At 56.4% G+C, this 14,858-nt stretch overlaps 6 protein-coding genes across 6 annotated transcripts; 2 read left to right on the top strand and 4 right to left on the bottom strand.

Annotated features, from left to right (window-relative positions):
• Nucleotides 1–1,051: 1,051 nt before the first annotated feature.
• On the top strand, nucleotides 1,052–2,046 carry CH63R_12416 (uncharacterized protein; the record flags this gene model as incomplete). The annotated part of the gene is made up of 3 exons (XM_018307390.1): nucleotides 1,052–1,270; nucleotides 1,326–1,744; nucleotides 1,809–2,046. 3 exons carry the CDS (start codon nucleotides 1,052–1,054, stop codon nucleotides 2,044–2,046), a joined length of 876 nt encoding a protein of 291 aa, XP_018151807.1.
• A 251-nt stretch (nucleotides 2,047–2,297) lies between these two features.
• Nucleotides 2,298–3,686, bottom strand: CH63R_12415 (Flavin containing amine oxidoreductase; the record flags this gene model as incomplete). The annotated part of the gene is made up of 1 exon (XM_018307389.1): nucleotides 2,298–3,686. The coding sequence occupies one exon, from the start codon at nucleotides 3,684–3,686 to the stop codon at nucleotides 2,298–2,300; it is 1,389 nt and encodes a 462-aa protein (XP_018151806.1).
• Nucleotides 3,687–4,482: 796 nt separating this feature from the next.
• CH63R_12414 (EC61 protein) lies at nucleotides 4,483–5,585 on the bottom strand (the record flags this gene model as incomplete). Its single annotated transcript, XM_018307388.1, has 2 exons — nucleotides 4,483–4,654; nucleotides 4,828–5,585. 2 exons carry the CDS (start codon nucleotides 5,583–5,585, stop codon nucleotides 4,483–4,485), a joined length of 930 nt encoding a protein of 309 aa, XP_018151805.1.
• A 763-nt stretch (nucleotides 5,586–6,348) lies between these two features.
• On the bottom strand, nucleotides 6,349–7,812 carry CH63R_12413 (Negative regulator of dna transposition; the record flags this gene model as incomplete). The annotated part of the gene is made up of 3 exons (XM_018307387.1): nucleotides 6,349–7,262; nucleotides 7,316–7,657; nucleotides 7,728–7,812. The coding sequence occupies 3 exons, from the start codon at nucleotides 7,810–7,812 to the stop codon at nucleotides 6,349–6,351; spliced, it is 1,341 nt and encodes a 446-aa protein (XP_018151804.1).
• A 774-nt stretch (nucleotides 7,813–8,586) lies between these two features.
• CH63R_12412 (Argininosuccinate lyase) lies at nucleotides 8,587–9,231 on the bottom strand (the record flags this gene model as incomplete). The annotated part of the gene is given in 3 exon segments (XM_018307386.1): nucleotides 8,587–8,902; nucleotides 8,922–9,121; nucleotides 9,184–9,231. 3 exon segments carry the CDS (start codon nucleotides 9,229–9,231, stop codon nucleotides 8,587–8,589), a joined length of 564 nt encoding a protein of 187 aa, XP_018151803.1.
• A 1,271-nt stretch (nucleotides 9,232–10,502) lies between these two features.
• CH63R_12411 (uncharacterized protein) lies at nucleotides 10,503–11,284 on the top strand (the record flags this gene model as incomplete). Its single annotated transcript, XM_018307385.1, has 4 exons — nucleotides 10,503–10,613; nucleotides 10,668–10,943; nucleotides 11,038–11,099; nucleotides 11,155–11,284. The coding sequence occupies 4 exons, from the start codon at nucleotides 10,503–10,505 to the stop codon at nucleotides 11,282–11,284; spliced, it is 579 nt and encodes a 192-aa protein (XP_018151802.1).
• Nucleotides 11,285–14,858: the final 3,574 nt, after the last annotated feature.

The following is a 14,858-nucleotide window of genomic DNA, read 5'->3' as shown; positions in this document are numbered from 1 at the left end:
AATTTTCCAGACATTGGGCCGGAGAAAGCTTGGAACTGCTCCGGGTCGGCTAGAGAGCGAAGTCGTCAAGGAGAACATTCTCAGCGAAACCTTCAATCTGTCAGCATCATTCATTGCTTTGCTAAGTCTCAAGTGAGAGGATCCATCGGCCTCGAATCTCAACACGTTGGCCACCTAGTGGCCATGAACTATCACACAACATAAGGCTAGGTATCCATGAATATTCGGGTGCTTCTTCGACACACGGCACATGATCAGAGAGTTGCTTCTGAAAGCTTTGCAGTTGCACCAATTTAGTTATTATGTTTGCTCGCATGGATATTGATCGAGGGAGATTCTTCGTGCACAGGATGTCTTTCTTGTAAGCCCATCACTATTGTAGTTTCATCGGTTTCGACTCTGGACACCGGAACTTAGAGGCTTTCTGTGTATGCTTTAGCGAGAACACAACTTTACAAATTTTCTATGGCCTGCTGGAGAGGTCCAGCTCTTCAACTCCGCAAGTCGCCGTGTTCGTGAGCATCGCACGGCGGAGATCCGGTGGACTTTTCGACGAACCGGCCCCATCTGCCCCTGACATGAGTCGAGTCTGGCGGAGTTCATAAAGCTTCGGCAACTAAACACAAAAAACCTTAATCGCGTCTCAGACATATTGGAAACGAGCCCCCCAGCAAATGCCAGATTGCGTTGGAAATCTCTAGATCCTGGTATCTATTGACTACAGGGCCGCATGGCGGGCGGAATGCTTCCCGAGACCGAGTCCGACTCACCTCTATGCCACAGAAGGATGGATGCTCACCCTGAACGTGAATCATACACCATCCCCGGACCGCTTCCCCTTAGTGTAATGGCCAATGAAAGGGGATTGAATGGGTTTTACGCGATACTGTAAGCTGAATGAGCCGTGTGGCCTTGAGTCATAGCACATGGTAGTCGGCGAATATGAGTATGCTTAAAGATAAGCCTTCTTTCTCTGTCTGCTTCTGTAGCCAGTCAGACTAACACATCCCTCCGTCGAAGCATACGCCGTTCACTACTTTCGTTCATTACCATGTATCGCCCTTTGAAATCGACCTGTTCGCTCTTTCTGATGGCGGCGGGCGTCGTCAGCGCTGCCACATGCCCAATCCAGTTTGACGGGAGAGTCCCCTCGGGCTTCACCCCGGCCGACTTTGACACATCCGCTAGCCCATTCAATAATGCTTTTGTCTTCGGAAAGGGGCTCAAGGCCAGTGACGTAGTTACCATCCCAGCGGGCCTGTCATCCCTTGTAAGTTGTCTCTTACTACCGCTCGATTGACTATCTCTGCTCACAACGCCACCAGCTTGACGGCCCGTCCAATAAGCCCTTCCAGGTCAACATCGACGACAGATCCATCTTCGCCCCGACGGAGACGAACGTCCAGACCGGCTTCCGACGGGCGGAGATGCTGCCCGTCAGCAACAACGGCACCGACCCGTCGACGTCCGGTATCAAAACCTTGCACTGGAGCATGATGAAAGACCCGGCGCGACCGCTCAACCTGACGCACGAGTATCAGATGGTCTTCTTGGAGAGCTCCCTGTTCAGCTCGAACCAGTTCGCTCTCAAGTATGGCGACCTCATCGGCATCCACCCGGCGGACCCCGACGTGCTGCACCTATTTGGGAACTCCAACACCAACCCCTCGCCGGAGCTGTTCAAGACGAAGTTCACCGAGGGCGTCTTCCACAACTTTGCGCTGACTCTGGACTTTGGGAAGAAGTAAGATATGGCGAAAGATTCATGTGCCGACTAGTTGAGACTGCGCTGACGATGTTGTCCCTAGCTTGACCCAAGTGTTCTACTCCCAGGGGTCTGACCCTCTCGTCGCTCAGGGCAAGCCGATCGAGAACGACATCCAGGGACAGGGGCAGTATCACTTTGGCGTTCTGAAGAAGTCGGTCAACGGCACCGGGGATCTGACCAAGTCGGGTTTCCACGAGTCTGGCATCAACGAGGGCATCATCTTTGGCAGTATTTTCCTGGAGGACAGCGTTGACGGCTGCGTGACCTTGTCTCTCTAGACTCAATTCAATGCGCGATGACCGGAATTTTCGGCCTTTGGATCCGTCTCTGTGCAGTAAACTAATCAAAAACACGTGGAATCGCTGACGCTCAGCTGGGCAGGGCTAGAGACGTGAGGTTATCATGAGTTACGTCGCCAGAACTAAGTAATAAATAGAAATATGCCGTTCCCGAACTGATAACTCCTGACACCAACAATACAGACTATAACAACAAGATATCCTTCACCATAAAACAGGCTTCAGACACCTTAAATCTTCCATTTCAACTCCTCCAAGACCTCCCGCGCGGCCCTCTGGCCCGCGAACACGGCGCCCTCCATGTAACCGTAGTGCTTCGTCGACGTCTCCGTGCCGGCCCAGTGTATCGCGCCGACGGGCTTCCGAAGCCACTCGCCCAGCAGTGTCCACATGCCCGGTGCGGGCGTCGCCATCGGGCAGCCGGCGGACCACTCCTCCTCCATCATCATGTTGTGGAAGAAGAAGTCGTCCGCGTCGAGCGCCTCCGGGCCGAAGGCGGCGGCGAACCCGGCCAGCGCGACGTGCCGCCGCTGCTCGGCGCCGAAGCCGACGAACTCGCGCGTCCTGGTGCCGGCGATGAAGCCCACGAGCTTGGCCGGGTACCCGGACGGTGGAGTCGCGTCGTAGGTGACGCCGAGGAAACCCGTCGGGTTCGTGCTCTCGCCCGTCAGGCCCTTGTCGCGCCAGAAGGGCGTCTTGTACGTCGCGTAGACCTTTGAGAAGGCGCCCATGGGCATGTTCTGCAGCAGCGTGACCTTCTCCACGGGCAGCCGCGGCAAGAAGTCGATCTTGAGCACATGGGGGGGCGGGACGGCGAGGATGACACGGCGCGCGCGGTACTCACCCTTGTCCGTCCGGACCGTCGCTAGGCTCTCGGTCCTCGTGATGCCGCGGACGGGCTCCCCGAGGCGGACGACGTCGTCGCCGAGGCGCTCGCGCAGCTTGTCGGCGATGGCCTGGCCGCCGCCCGTGATGAAGTGTTGTTGCGCGCCGTTCTCGGAGCTGAGGGCGGATGTGAAGCCGGCGACGGCGCGGAAGAAGAAGAGGGCATGCAGCATCGAGACGCACGACGTGTTCTGCCCGAGGGTCGCCTCGAACGCCAGGCTGCCCATGTCGATGGTCGCCTGCGTCCAGGCGCCCTTCCTCAGCCACTCGTGGACCGTGACGCGGTCGAGCTCCTCGGCGCCGGGGGTGCGCCACGGCTCGTCGAGGTCGACGCTCTCGCACAGCTTCTCGAACCGGCGCACAAACAGGCCCATGTCGAGGACCTCCCACGGCCGCATCGGCGGGATGAGGCCGCGGTACTCGCGCGCCTTGCCCCGGTACGCCAGGACGATCTTGCCGTCCATCGGTGGCGTGAAGAGCGGCACGTTGAACTCCTCGGCCAGGGCGTACATCAGGTCCTGCTGGTCGCCGAGGAAAGATGCGCCGACGTCCCAGTAGTCGCCGTTGTCGAGGGGTATCGTCCTGGCGCGCCCGCCGACGCGGTTGCGGGCTTCCAGTACCAGGACATTCTTGCCCGAGTCCTTGAGGAGTCTTGCTGCGGCGAGGCCGGAGTAGCCCGCGCCGACGACGACGCAGTCGTATGTGTGCGTCTTTTCCGCCAGTGAGTCGTTCATTCTTGTGTCGTGGTGGGTTTCGAGCCTGTGTTGGACAGTAGACCGGTGTCTACAAAAGAGAACAAGTCAGCACATGACTTGAGATAAATGAAGTCAGTCGTCCGACTCCTGCCAGGGACTTATCAAGTCATCAGCGGGAGGGCCGTCATGCCGCCGACAGACAAGACTGAAGGGCGCCCAGCCACATCTCGACCGGGCCCAATTACCAACGCCTCGTAATCTCCCTTGCCATCCTTTGTCCTCTTTCGGCTTGTCCCAGAAACACCGTTCTAAGCTGCAAAGCTGCAAAGCACGTTCTCGGGGCTGAACCAGGGTTCTGCTTCGTGTACAGCCGTGGCTTTCGCTAGGCATGGCCCATTGGGGACGTTCAAGTGCCTCTTGCATGGCTGATTGGGTACGGGAGCGGTCCCGAGATGCCCTCGGGGCGCCAGGGCTAAGCAACGACAATAGTCGGTACGCCTTTTGACTAGACTAGCGTTGAGGCCAGAACGACACATGTAAGGCTGATGGCCAAAGGCATGTTCGGGATCTTCCGAATACGGCTTCACTGTTCTCTTAGGCTCTGGCCTAGACGGCTTGCCAAAACATTGGCATTCCTTGGCTTTAACACTCGAGGAATTCGATTCCACCATCATGGCTCGAGGTAAGTCACGTACTGCGCAAATCTGAAAAGCTAGAACCCAATGTCTGTACTAGCTGTCTCAAAAGTCTCGAGGTCATGTTTCATATTTCCACATCTTGTACCTCTCGATGCTCACATGTTGATGACACCCGCTTCAAAGAGCTACTCAGCTGCTCACTTCAAATGAAAGGCCGATCTATGCAATCCCGAGTGTACTCTGGCAACTTGTAGCTCGACCCTCAGGAACCACAGATGCGTCCAAGATGAAGCGGTCTCGAATCCAGCAACGGCAGTCGGATCGTCGTTCCTGTTCCCTGCTGTAGATTGCCAGGCAGTTCTACGGGAGCTGTCAGTCACGGCGTCACTTCCGTCCATCCACTGGATATAGGGACTCACCTAACCAACGTAACTTCGTTTCTAGCTTCGCTTCTAGCCCCAAAAGTGCTGGGAGACATATGGCCATCCCAGACTTCTGGGCAGCGCCAGTTCTCTACGCAGTCCCCGGCCTGAGTCCCTCACTCGTAAGGGTGCGAAACGGAGGTAGGGTTGATTACGGGCCACGTGGGCATCGGCGGGTTCACCGTGTCTGACGAGTCGATCGCAGGCACGTTGGCCTCGCCGTGCGTCCTCAGCCAGCACCGCATCGCGGCGTTCCGGATGCAGCCCTGGCGGCACCCGGGCACGTTGCCCTTCCGCACGGATGCGCAGCTGCCGAAGCAGCGCCAGAAGAGTCGGTCCTGGTACCACGGCTTGTCGAGGCAGGGGCCCTTGTACACGTAGTCGTCGATGGCTGGGTTCGGCTCCCAGGGCACGCCTATGCCGATCCGGGCGGGCCGGTGCTTCTTGAGGGGCAGCCTGCCGAGCGAGTGCGTGTCGACCTTGTTGGGGTCAGCCTGAGGGAACGGGTTGGGGCCCGGGAACGGTTCCTCCTCGACGTCCGACTGCCGTCGGCGGTTCATGTGGTCCACTGCCCCCTCTTCCGCCTGCTGCCGATCCCTCCTTCTGCGCTGGGAGGCGGCGCCGCAGTCGAGTTTGCAACGCCGGACTTGGGGATGGAACCTCGGGAGGGAGGCGTCGCACATCGTGAGGCAGGCTTCTTCGTGTTCGTCCACAACCGTTTTCGTGGGAGTCGTCAGGATTGGGAAACCGGCCATACCGTCGACGCCGGGGAGGACCCAGGGATCGTGAGCAGCCGGGGGACTGGAGTTGGGATACGTGATGGGAGATGCTGGCGCCGAGACCATGAGAGTGGCGAGGGCCAGAAGTGTGAGCTTCATGATGGGTAGGTGTTTGCGTCGTGGAGTTGGAAGAGAGAAGGATAGCGAAAAGGGGGTGGGGGGTGAAAGGCATCTCATCAGATCAGAAGTGTTTTCCGTTTGGGCATGTGTGTCCAGTCAGTATCCAGGAAACCTGGCTGTCTTGAAAGCCCACCTCGATGTAGGCCTCCAAGTCGGCGATGTAGCTAGCATCTTGAACTTTGTTTGGTGGTACAGTAGCACAAGGTCGAGAGTCCTTCTCCGTCTCCAGCGAGCTTGCCCCTTCCTGTAACCTTAAACTGATTGTGAATTGACCAGATTTCTCGCCTCACGGGCGTCATCATACGTCGACTCGCCGCGCGAAGCATGATGGTGGTCGGATGGTCGTGTGTGCACTGCATAGAGAAGCCGGGTCCTGTGACTCGCGTCGATGGAGTTGGCGGAAGGGATTTTTATCAGACGCGCACCATGAGAAGTGGACAGTCGATTTTCGGACAGGTTGCCTCCGGGAATGACTCACTCAGTGAGTTGACGAAGGTAGTTTTTAGGAAACAGAGTTAGAAACTTCTTCGGTCTGGTTTCCGTCAGACACAATGGTTCCCCCCCACCACCACAAGTGAATCTTCCTCGGCCATCACTGTTCAATGACCGAGGTGTCTATCGTACAATTGTTCAGGATGTCGTCGTGCTCCGGGTCATTGGCCTTAGTATAGCCAGGTCCTATTTCACAGCCGATTTCTCACCAAAACTCCATGCGTTGTATATAGTCAACCCGATCCATCATCTACTTGTCGTTCATCTCCTCGTTCTCGTCGTCCTCTTCAGCCTCATCATCGTCGTCGTCGTCGTCGTCATCGTCGTCGTCGCTCGACCCCGAGCCTTCACTCTCACCCTCACTGCCGGGATCGTAGTCCTCTTCGTCTTCATCTTCGTCTTCCTGGAGAGCCTGCTCCGCCTCGAGATGGGCCTTCTCTAGCTCCGTCATGCCGTTGGCGTCGGTGTCGCCGTTTGCACCAGCCTCGGCATCCGCACCCTTCTTCGCCTTCAGGTTTTCCGTCAACTCCATCTTGGCTTTCCTCTGCTCGGCCATGCTCCGGTCCTGCAGCCCGTGGCGCTTGACGTACGACTCGTCGATGCCGCCGTAGTCCTCTTGGTCCAACATGCCAAACTCAATCTCCTCGGTCGCGTCGCCTTCGGTGAAGACCTCGACAACAATGTTGAAGGTGCGCTGCAGGACGCTCGTGTAGCTGACGGCCACGATACGGTCGATGGGCAGGAAGACGAGGGGCTTTTTAAAGCCGTAGAAGATGCCGTTGGGCAGGAAGAAAAGGTATCCGTCCTTGGACCCGCGGAAGGCCTTGACGTGCACCGCCTTCTCGTTCGGTCTATGCGGCTGGCGCACGAGACTGTGGAATTTGCTGGGGTCCGCCGCGACGATTTCGGCCCGGTTGCCGGCGGAGCTGAGATGTGTCGTCAGCGCCCAGTCAAAGAGGGCGCGGTAGGTGTCGGAGACGGTTGATGCTGCGTTCGCCCTCGGCCCGCCGATGGTGCCCTGCTTGGGTGGCGTGGATGGTACCGTGAACACCAGCGCTTCCTTCTCGGGTGCCGTCTTTGTCGGGAGGCATGTCCCGCGGGGGAACAGCACGTAGTTGTGTTGCACCTGGGTCTTTTCGGGAACGGGGAGGTAGAAGGCGTATTCTAGACAACGGTGTTAACCATGGCGTAAGCCCACCAAGCGATCCTGAACGTACCGATGTCTTCCCAGGCGTAGGTGATGCCCTCGACGGGGGCGGTGGTGTTTGGTGCGCGAGCGTATAGGTGATTGGCCGTGAAGCAGAGGTCGTACTTTTTGCGCTGCGGCACTGAGACGGATATTTCCTTGATCTCGAGGAGCACCTCTTCGTCGGCCGCATTGCCGGTGCCGGAGCTCTTGGGCGCCGCTTTTGCAAGCGTGCCATTCGTATTCGTCGCCTTGAAACCGTTCGTGGGGCCCTCGTCTACGCGTCTGCGTTTCGATACGGGCTCTGGGCCGTTGATCTGCTCGTGGACGAAGCTTGCGATGTTGTTGAATAGTGCGACTCGGGCGGGAGTGTCTGAGAAGAGAACAAGGTCAGTATTTCCAACGCCAACGAGATAACAACAAGCTGCAGTGCATCGTCGTACCAGCTGCTTTCTGAATGCCCTGTAGAATGTCTGGCCGCGACTGGAAGACGGCTTCCAGCCTCTGGCTGTCGAGGCTGGCGGGCATTGTGATGAGTTAATAGGGTATTTGGTGACCGTTGAACGTATTTGAAATGTGGTTTGGCAGGTCTTTTCCGTTCAATTCGATCGGATGTTGCAGGTTTCGAAGGGCGGGTATGAAAGGATAGAAGGACGCCGTCGACAATGATTCCGAAGGCGGATTGGATGGTGTTTTCATTTGACGCGACGTCGGTTGAAATTTTGAGATGTGACGTGACGTGTTGGACGCTGAGCAGTCACTACGGCTCATTGCGCTCATTGCGCTGATCATAGCGGTGCATGGCGCGCAGCGCCGACTCGGACTTACATAAGTCGGCACAAGTACCTCGACAGACGTTTTTGTTTATGCAGGTACTTGAAGCAAACGGAGTGAATGGAACTACCTACCCCCTTTTTTTTTTGAGTTGCCACCATTCATCCCGCCCACCTCGAATGGAATCGAATTGGCCTCGTCAATGGACACCAAAGAAAACCACCGACATATGTTGTATTGTTCACCTTTTCTGGCCTTGTTGTCCCAAGTCTACAGTATTATGGTTTCCCCCTTTCTCCGTTGCTAGTTCCACCCATGCGGCCTGATATCTAATCAGAACTCGCTCCCATTAGCCATACAGAACAGAGCCCGTGATTGCCCGGGACGCCCTAAATCATCACCATCATGTCTTGCGCCGTTCTTGTTCTTCTATCCTCTCCAGAACAGACCCAGGTTATTCCAGGGAAGCCCGCAGAACGGCAATCTGCTCGAGGACGCTCGACCTGCTGGTACCGCCCTTGGGAGCCCTCATCTCGACGCTCCTCTTGTATTTGAATATTCGGCAATGTCCTCCTCGAACCGCTCGTTAACCGTCTTCAGCTGCTCGTAGCTGAGGTCGTTCATCGTGATGCCCGTCCTTTCCGAGAGGACTACGCAGCGGCCCGAGATGTGGTGCATCTCGCGGAACAGAACGTCCTTGCGGACGATGTAGTAGGCAACGTCGGTGGCGAGCATGAAGGGGTCAAGCGCCGCCTTCATCTCCTCGGTCTGCGTGTCCAGTGTCGCGAGGACGCCCTCGGCGATCTGGATGCTGTCGCTGACCGTCATCCAGGCTGTCGGGGTACTTCTTCTGGGGCATCAACGAGCTGCCGGTGGAGTAGGCATCGGCGAGGCGCGCGAAACCGAACTCGCGGGAGGAGTAGATCAGGTCCTCCGGGCAGCGAGAGATGTGCTGCATGAGGATGGAGCCCCACTGCAGCGTCTCGGTGACGAAATCGCGGTCGGCGACATCGGCCATCGAATTCCAGAGTAGGCCGTCGAAGCCAAGCTCCGCCGAGATGGCCTCGCGGTCGATGTTGAATGGATTGCCAGCCAGGGCACCGCACCCAGGGGTTTACGGCTGACCCGCTTGATGACCTCGCGGAGGCGCTCGGGGTCTTTGGCGAGGGCCATGGCGTACGAGAGCACCCAGTGGCTCCAGCTGACGGTCTACGCGCGCTGGAGGTGGGCGTAGCCAGGCATCTTGTAGCTGATCTCCTTCTCGGCGCGGGCGGCCGTGACCTTGAGGAAGCTGATCAGGTGGCCCTCAAGCTTGATGAGCTCGTCGCGGGAACCATACCCTCATTGCCCTGGACGATGTTGAATGCGCCAGCCTACCACTCCTTCTCGACCTTCAAAAGTCCCCTCTCGATCATCTCGAACCAGTGTCGGGTTAGGATGCCGTTGGTGTAGTTTGCGGGGCCAAACGCGATGCTGCCCAGGATGTCCTGCTCGTACAGGAGCTTGTCAAAGTGAATACTCTCATTGTACTGCTACATGAGGGGGTCGAGGCGGCCTTTGGTTCGGTCAGTCATGAGCTCAGGAAACAGGCCATCGACACAGTCGGGAGACCCGTACCAGTGAAGCGACCTCCCCACAGCTTGTTTCACGCCGACTTTGAGTTAGAGGCCATCGTGATGGCGTTTCTGGGTGGGATAGCGGAGGTAGACGAGGATCCAAAGGGTTGACGAGGATACTCAACCACAGTAAATGAGACGATTTGGGAGGGATTGAGACAGAGGAAGGAGTAGCACAGAATGAATGAATGACTCAATTGGATGGATGTCTATGCCTACTTGCGATATACTATCTTAAGAGGAGGGGATTGGAATAGTGCGATGCAAGGTTCTTGGCTCATCTATGGCCGCGCCCGCAAAAATTCAAAATCATCGGGGTTCAAAGTCGGCGCACCGAAGCACTGGAGCGACAGACTGACACTCAGCCTTGTCTTATCTGCTGCATATCATGTCTTATCGCAAGCTATCGGAGCTTTGACCACCGTGCCGCGCTTCAGGGGACCAGACTTCCCCTGAAGGCCCCCCGACGTCACAGTGGAGGATGCGCCCCAAGTTCCGCACTCACTGGCTTATCACGACGGTTCCAATGTCTTCCACCCCGCGATTCCCACCGCCGGTCTGTCACTCGGGCGCTCGGCCTTAGCGAACGGAACGGGGCATTTCCTACCCCACGTCGCTGTTTGTCACCGTCTTACCTCATCCATCCTCCTCAACATCGCGAACCAACTTCTCCTGTTCCACGTTCGACTCCTGCCGACGCCATTCCGCCTCCTGGTGTCGGTGAAGAGAAAGAGAGAGAGAGACCCGCCCGCCCTGCCTACCGAGGCCTTGTGCCATCTCCGAGTCGAGCTCGAACACATCCACGAAATTTACTCCTGTGCCGACACCATGTCCTTCGCCAACATCTACACCCACCGCAAAGTTGCCGAGACGGCGGCCAAGGGCTGCGATGTATGCTATCGCGCCACAAGTAGCGTCCTTGTGGCACCCGAAAACAAGGTACGAAGGAAGAGTTGCTTCCACGCGTCCAGTGCCATCTGACGCAACTGCCAGGACTTCTTCTACGTATGCCCCGGCCATTTGAAGGACAAGAACTTCTGCTCCCCCATCATCGACAAAGAGGCCGTCGAGGCAAAGAAGAAAAAGGAGCTGCAAGAAGAGGTTGAGCGCGTCAAGAAGGAATACGAAGAGAAGCAGAGAAAAAAGAAGGAGAAGGAGGACAAGGACAAGGCCGCGGACAAGGACAAAAGCAACGACAAAGAGAAAGATAAGGACGACAAGAAGACGGATGACGACAAGAAAGGCAGCGATGCCAAATCCCCAGAGAAGGTGAGCTTTGCAAGCCTCTACTAGGTCTTCGATCAGGCGCCGCCGCCGCAACTGCATGAAACGAGCCGCAAGGCTACGACTGACAATCTCCTAGGATGGTGCCGAGACACCTATCGCATCCGCAGAGGAGGAGCCTCGCGTTTTTGCGCTCCATAAGTAAGCAACACATTAGCATGTCCAACTCTGTCCCAGACTAAGTGGGATGACATAGGAACTTCTACGGTATTCGAATAGAGAAGAAACGGCAGATAGAGCTTGCCAGGAGAAACCGAGAACGACTACAGCAGCCCAATCTGTTTCCATCCGTCCCGAAAGGTACACCAGGCGCACCGGATAGCTGAAATGTATCTCCAATGCTGAAACTACCGTATTCTTTCGATTGGGGCAGCGCTGATGGCCTGTCACGAGGACATCGCCAACACCACCGCTCTGCAGTCCATCTCAGAGCATCAAACCTCCCAAAACCAAACACCTGACCATGTCAGCCACCCCAAGGACGGCCTTCTCAAATATACCATTGTCAAGATCCCGCCATCATTGCCAAGACAAGGATTCGAAAACCGACGAAGCCTCCGTTCAAATCGGGCGTGTTGCATTAGTTGACTTCGTTTCGAATCAATACCGGGTGTCATCCGCTACTGTGTGAACGACAACCTCGACAACGCACTCCATCACCCATTCTTGAACATCTATCACCCATCTTTGAACGCTCATCCCAGTCTAGCACTCTAATTGGCTACCTTACGCCTGCATTAGGGCTCACTGCCTCTGTGTGCTATGGCCTATGCTTGTGTGCATACTTAGACGACCTGCAGTAGCCCTAGTGGGCTGTTGGCGTGTTGCTATTGCGGTTGCCGGAGCATAAGCTGCCGTCCAAGGTGCAGCTTCGCCAGAATCCTTGTCGATGATCACAGGCGTGCGTCTATCATCTGGCAACTCGCCACCAGCCGGCCAGGCCAGTCCAGTCATCGTTCAAGAGATCCGGGGCCTCGATCTAGCACGTATGCCGCTCACAAGTCCCAAGTAGCGTCCCGGGAGGAAACCACCATCGGCCGCATTGCAGTAGTTAGCATGCGCTGAAAACTCTTCGACATGTAACCCTTGAATATCACATATCACCTCGCTTCGCGGCTGTTTCTCTCGGGTGCATGGTTCCACGGATTGCGCATATCCTCCACGACGCCACAAAGAGCACGGAATCCCAGCCTTTGCAAACGCCCCCCCGCCCCCCCCCCCCCCCCCCTCTCCAGTTTGGTGTCATCTCTCGTCTTGGACAGCATCAACTCTTCAGCCTCCTGTGGTGTGACCAAAGAGCTTTCCACAAGACCGGTGGCGATCTCCTCTCCTGGCTTTCGGCGCCCGTCGCTCTCGCCATGTACACCCGGACTACTGTCGGCTCACCAGATCTAGCCTTCCGGCATGCCAATACACAATCACTGCAGGTTCCTACTGATCCCCAGTCCTGTCTTTTCTTCCACTCATGTCCCTTGTCAGGCTTAGTGCTTACCTGCGTCCGCCATGCTTACGCTACCGGGCAACGCCTGCAAGTGCGCCCTCTATCCAACTAGCCAGCAAATCAAACCACTCTGCCGCCCGCAGTCCGTACTAGATTGAGATGGCCAAGAGCAAGTGCGCAGAAGAAATATGATCAATCGCCATTTTGGCGTTATGTAGGAGGAGTACCCCACCACAATACAGCAGCATCAATCACTACACAGGTTTGCGCGGGCTTCGTGGCGGATGAAACGCTGTCTAACATGGCTTTATGCGGGTGGCAGACGCGAGAACGGCACCTTCGGTCTTTGGGAATTCCGCGTCATCCCATTGCCAGTTCCCAACATCGATCCGTCGGGAAGGGGCTCGACCAGCTAAACCAAGCTAGGCATTTTTCGAGAACCCGGGCTCGGCAGGGTAAACATAGCCGTCATTGTTGGTCAGGTTCGAGCTCAAGGCGGCTGGCCGTCAGCACACTTGCACAAGACCGAAGTCTCATGCGACGCGTGGCATGGGATTCTCGTCCGGAGGGAGTTTAGGGCTGACGAACGCCTGCTGGATATGGGTGCTACCCGATGGCAATCGGATGACGATCAATCGACACGCTTGGGTGAGCGCTACTGCGAGGTGTTCCGTTCATAGCAGTCTGTCCTGGTGGCTGGCGTAAGATAGAGACCGCAGTCGCAACAAACCCACCACGGCATTGATATCTCTGACAATGACCTCCACAGGACTATCCTCTGCTCAGGCGTAGTCGGAGATGTGAAAAGGGATTGCATAGGCATCATCAGTGTATCGACGGATACATTGTGAACAACACCAAGCGGCCAAAAGGTTTGTTCAGAAGATCATCAGCAAAAAACATAATCAGCACCAGTTTAGGCCATGACGAAAGCCAAAATTCCCAGAGACGCCTTGCCAACTCTTGGAGCGGGGAGTCAACTCGAGGGAAGCACCAGGCAATCTTACGCCAAGTGACCAAATTTGAGATTCTCTGACGGGTACAAGTTGCAAGTCGCACGTTGTGTTTGTTTTCATCACATCCGACAACAGCTGCAAAACAACATTCAGTGCTGTAGACCCAAACTCTTTGCTACGGCAGCTTGATGGTAAATGCCGCAGGAGGAAGCACACAAATGGACTTTTCTTCTGGATTAGGCAATGTGGGCGACAAGTCAACAAGCTTCAAGATCGAGTTGCCCGGGCTCTGCCTCGCGCGGCCGACGCTGGGTTGCGGCGCATGCTGACATTGTCAGGGGTGTTTCTCTCGAATTGGCACTGCGCCGGCAGCAGAACCAACATCCATGATTCATGCGAGGGTACTACGTCCGACACCCGAGTCGCTAAATCCATTCGAGCGGACCGGGATCGAAGCTGGATGTTCAGGAAAACCTGGCCGGTGCTGAAAGCGGCCGGTTTGGTGTGGCGTGGTGTGGTGTCTATCGACCTGGTCTGAGGCGTAGACAAAAGCGGTCACAAATTCGTTCACCTTTGCGTCAGGTAGCCTGGTAGGCTTACTCAGAGTCGTTGGTATCACCACTCATCAGGCAAGAAATGTACATGGACACTTCGAATTCCCTGAAGGAAAAGGCAAGTGTAGCAAGACTTTTTGAGTGAGCACCAACTCAAAATCAACCTCGGCGTCTGCAGTATTCCCTATGAGGCTTGAAAGTACACTGTCAGGCTCACTTCAGACGAACAGTCACGTCAGGCTGTCGGCAGCAATTGCTTACGCTCTGACTGATGAGGCCGATTAGACGGTGACAGCCTGCCGCCTTACAGGTTGGCCGATGTGCCGGCCGGCGCGGCCTCTAGGGCCTGTCTGTGTGGCTCTCATACCTTGGTCGAGTCCCAAAAGCCTTGCTCAGGAATTTGGGGAGTCCTTTTTTCTCACCAAGGAAGTGCAGCCGCCTCTTCATCAGTAAGACTCTAGCCAAGCAGACTTCAGCGGCGCCACAATGCGGAGCAAGACCACTTATAGACAACATGCCCATCAGCCGAGCCATCGACCTTCACCCCTCGGACGGGGACCACCAATCCAAAGGTAAATCCAATCCCGCACGACGGGGCTTGTCAAAATATGGCGGGAGCACGGTGCCCCTATCCTCCATCTGACCCCCTTCCGCTCCCCGTACCCAGCTGATGCATGGGCTGCCTAACAGGCTTGTTGAGGATGGAAGCTATCCTGATGATGGACATGCCGTGGGAGGTGGTGTCGCTTTAGCGTTGTCCGGTCAAACGCCAGTGGTGTATGTCAAGCCAGCTATCTCGCGCCTCGGGCGTGAGAGTAGTATATTCATCCTGCGCCATGGTATGGAGGGGCGGGTGACGGGTCTGGGTCGTGGCATATGGGTAGCCTTGACGAAGGAATATCTTCCCTGGAGGTTGGTCATTGCGTGTCCGTTCGACCGTTCATGCCGG

The sequence above is a fragment of the Colletotrichum higginsianum genome, chromosome 9 (genome assembly GCF_001672515.1).
Source record: "Colletotrichum higginsianum IMI 349063 chromosome 9, whole genome shotgun sequence".
In the NCBI taxonomy this organism is placed as follows: Eukaryota; Fungi; Ascomycota; class Sordariomycetes; order Glomerellales; family Glomerellaceae; genus Colletotrichum; species Colletotrichum higginsianum.
This window is presented reverse-complemented; position numbering and strand designations above follow the sequence as displayed.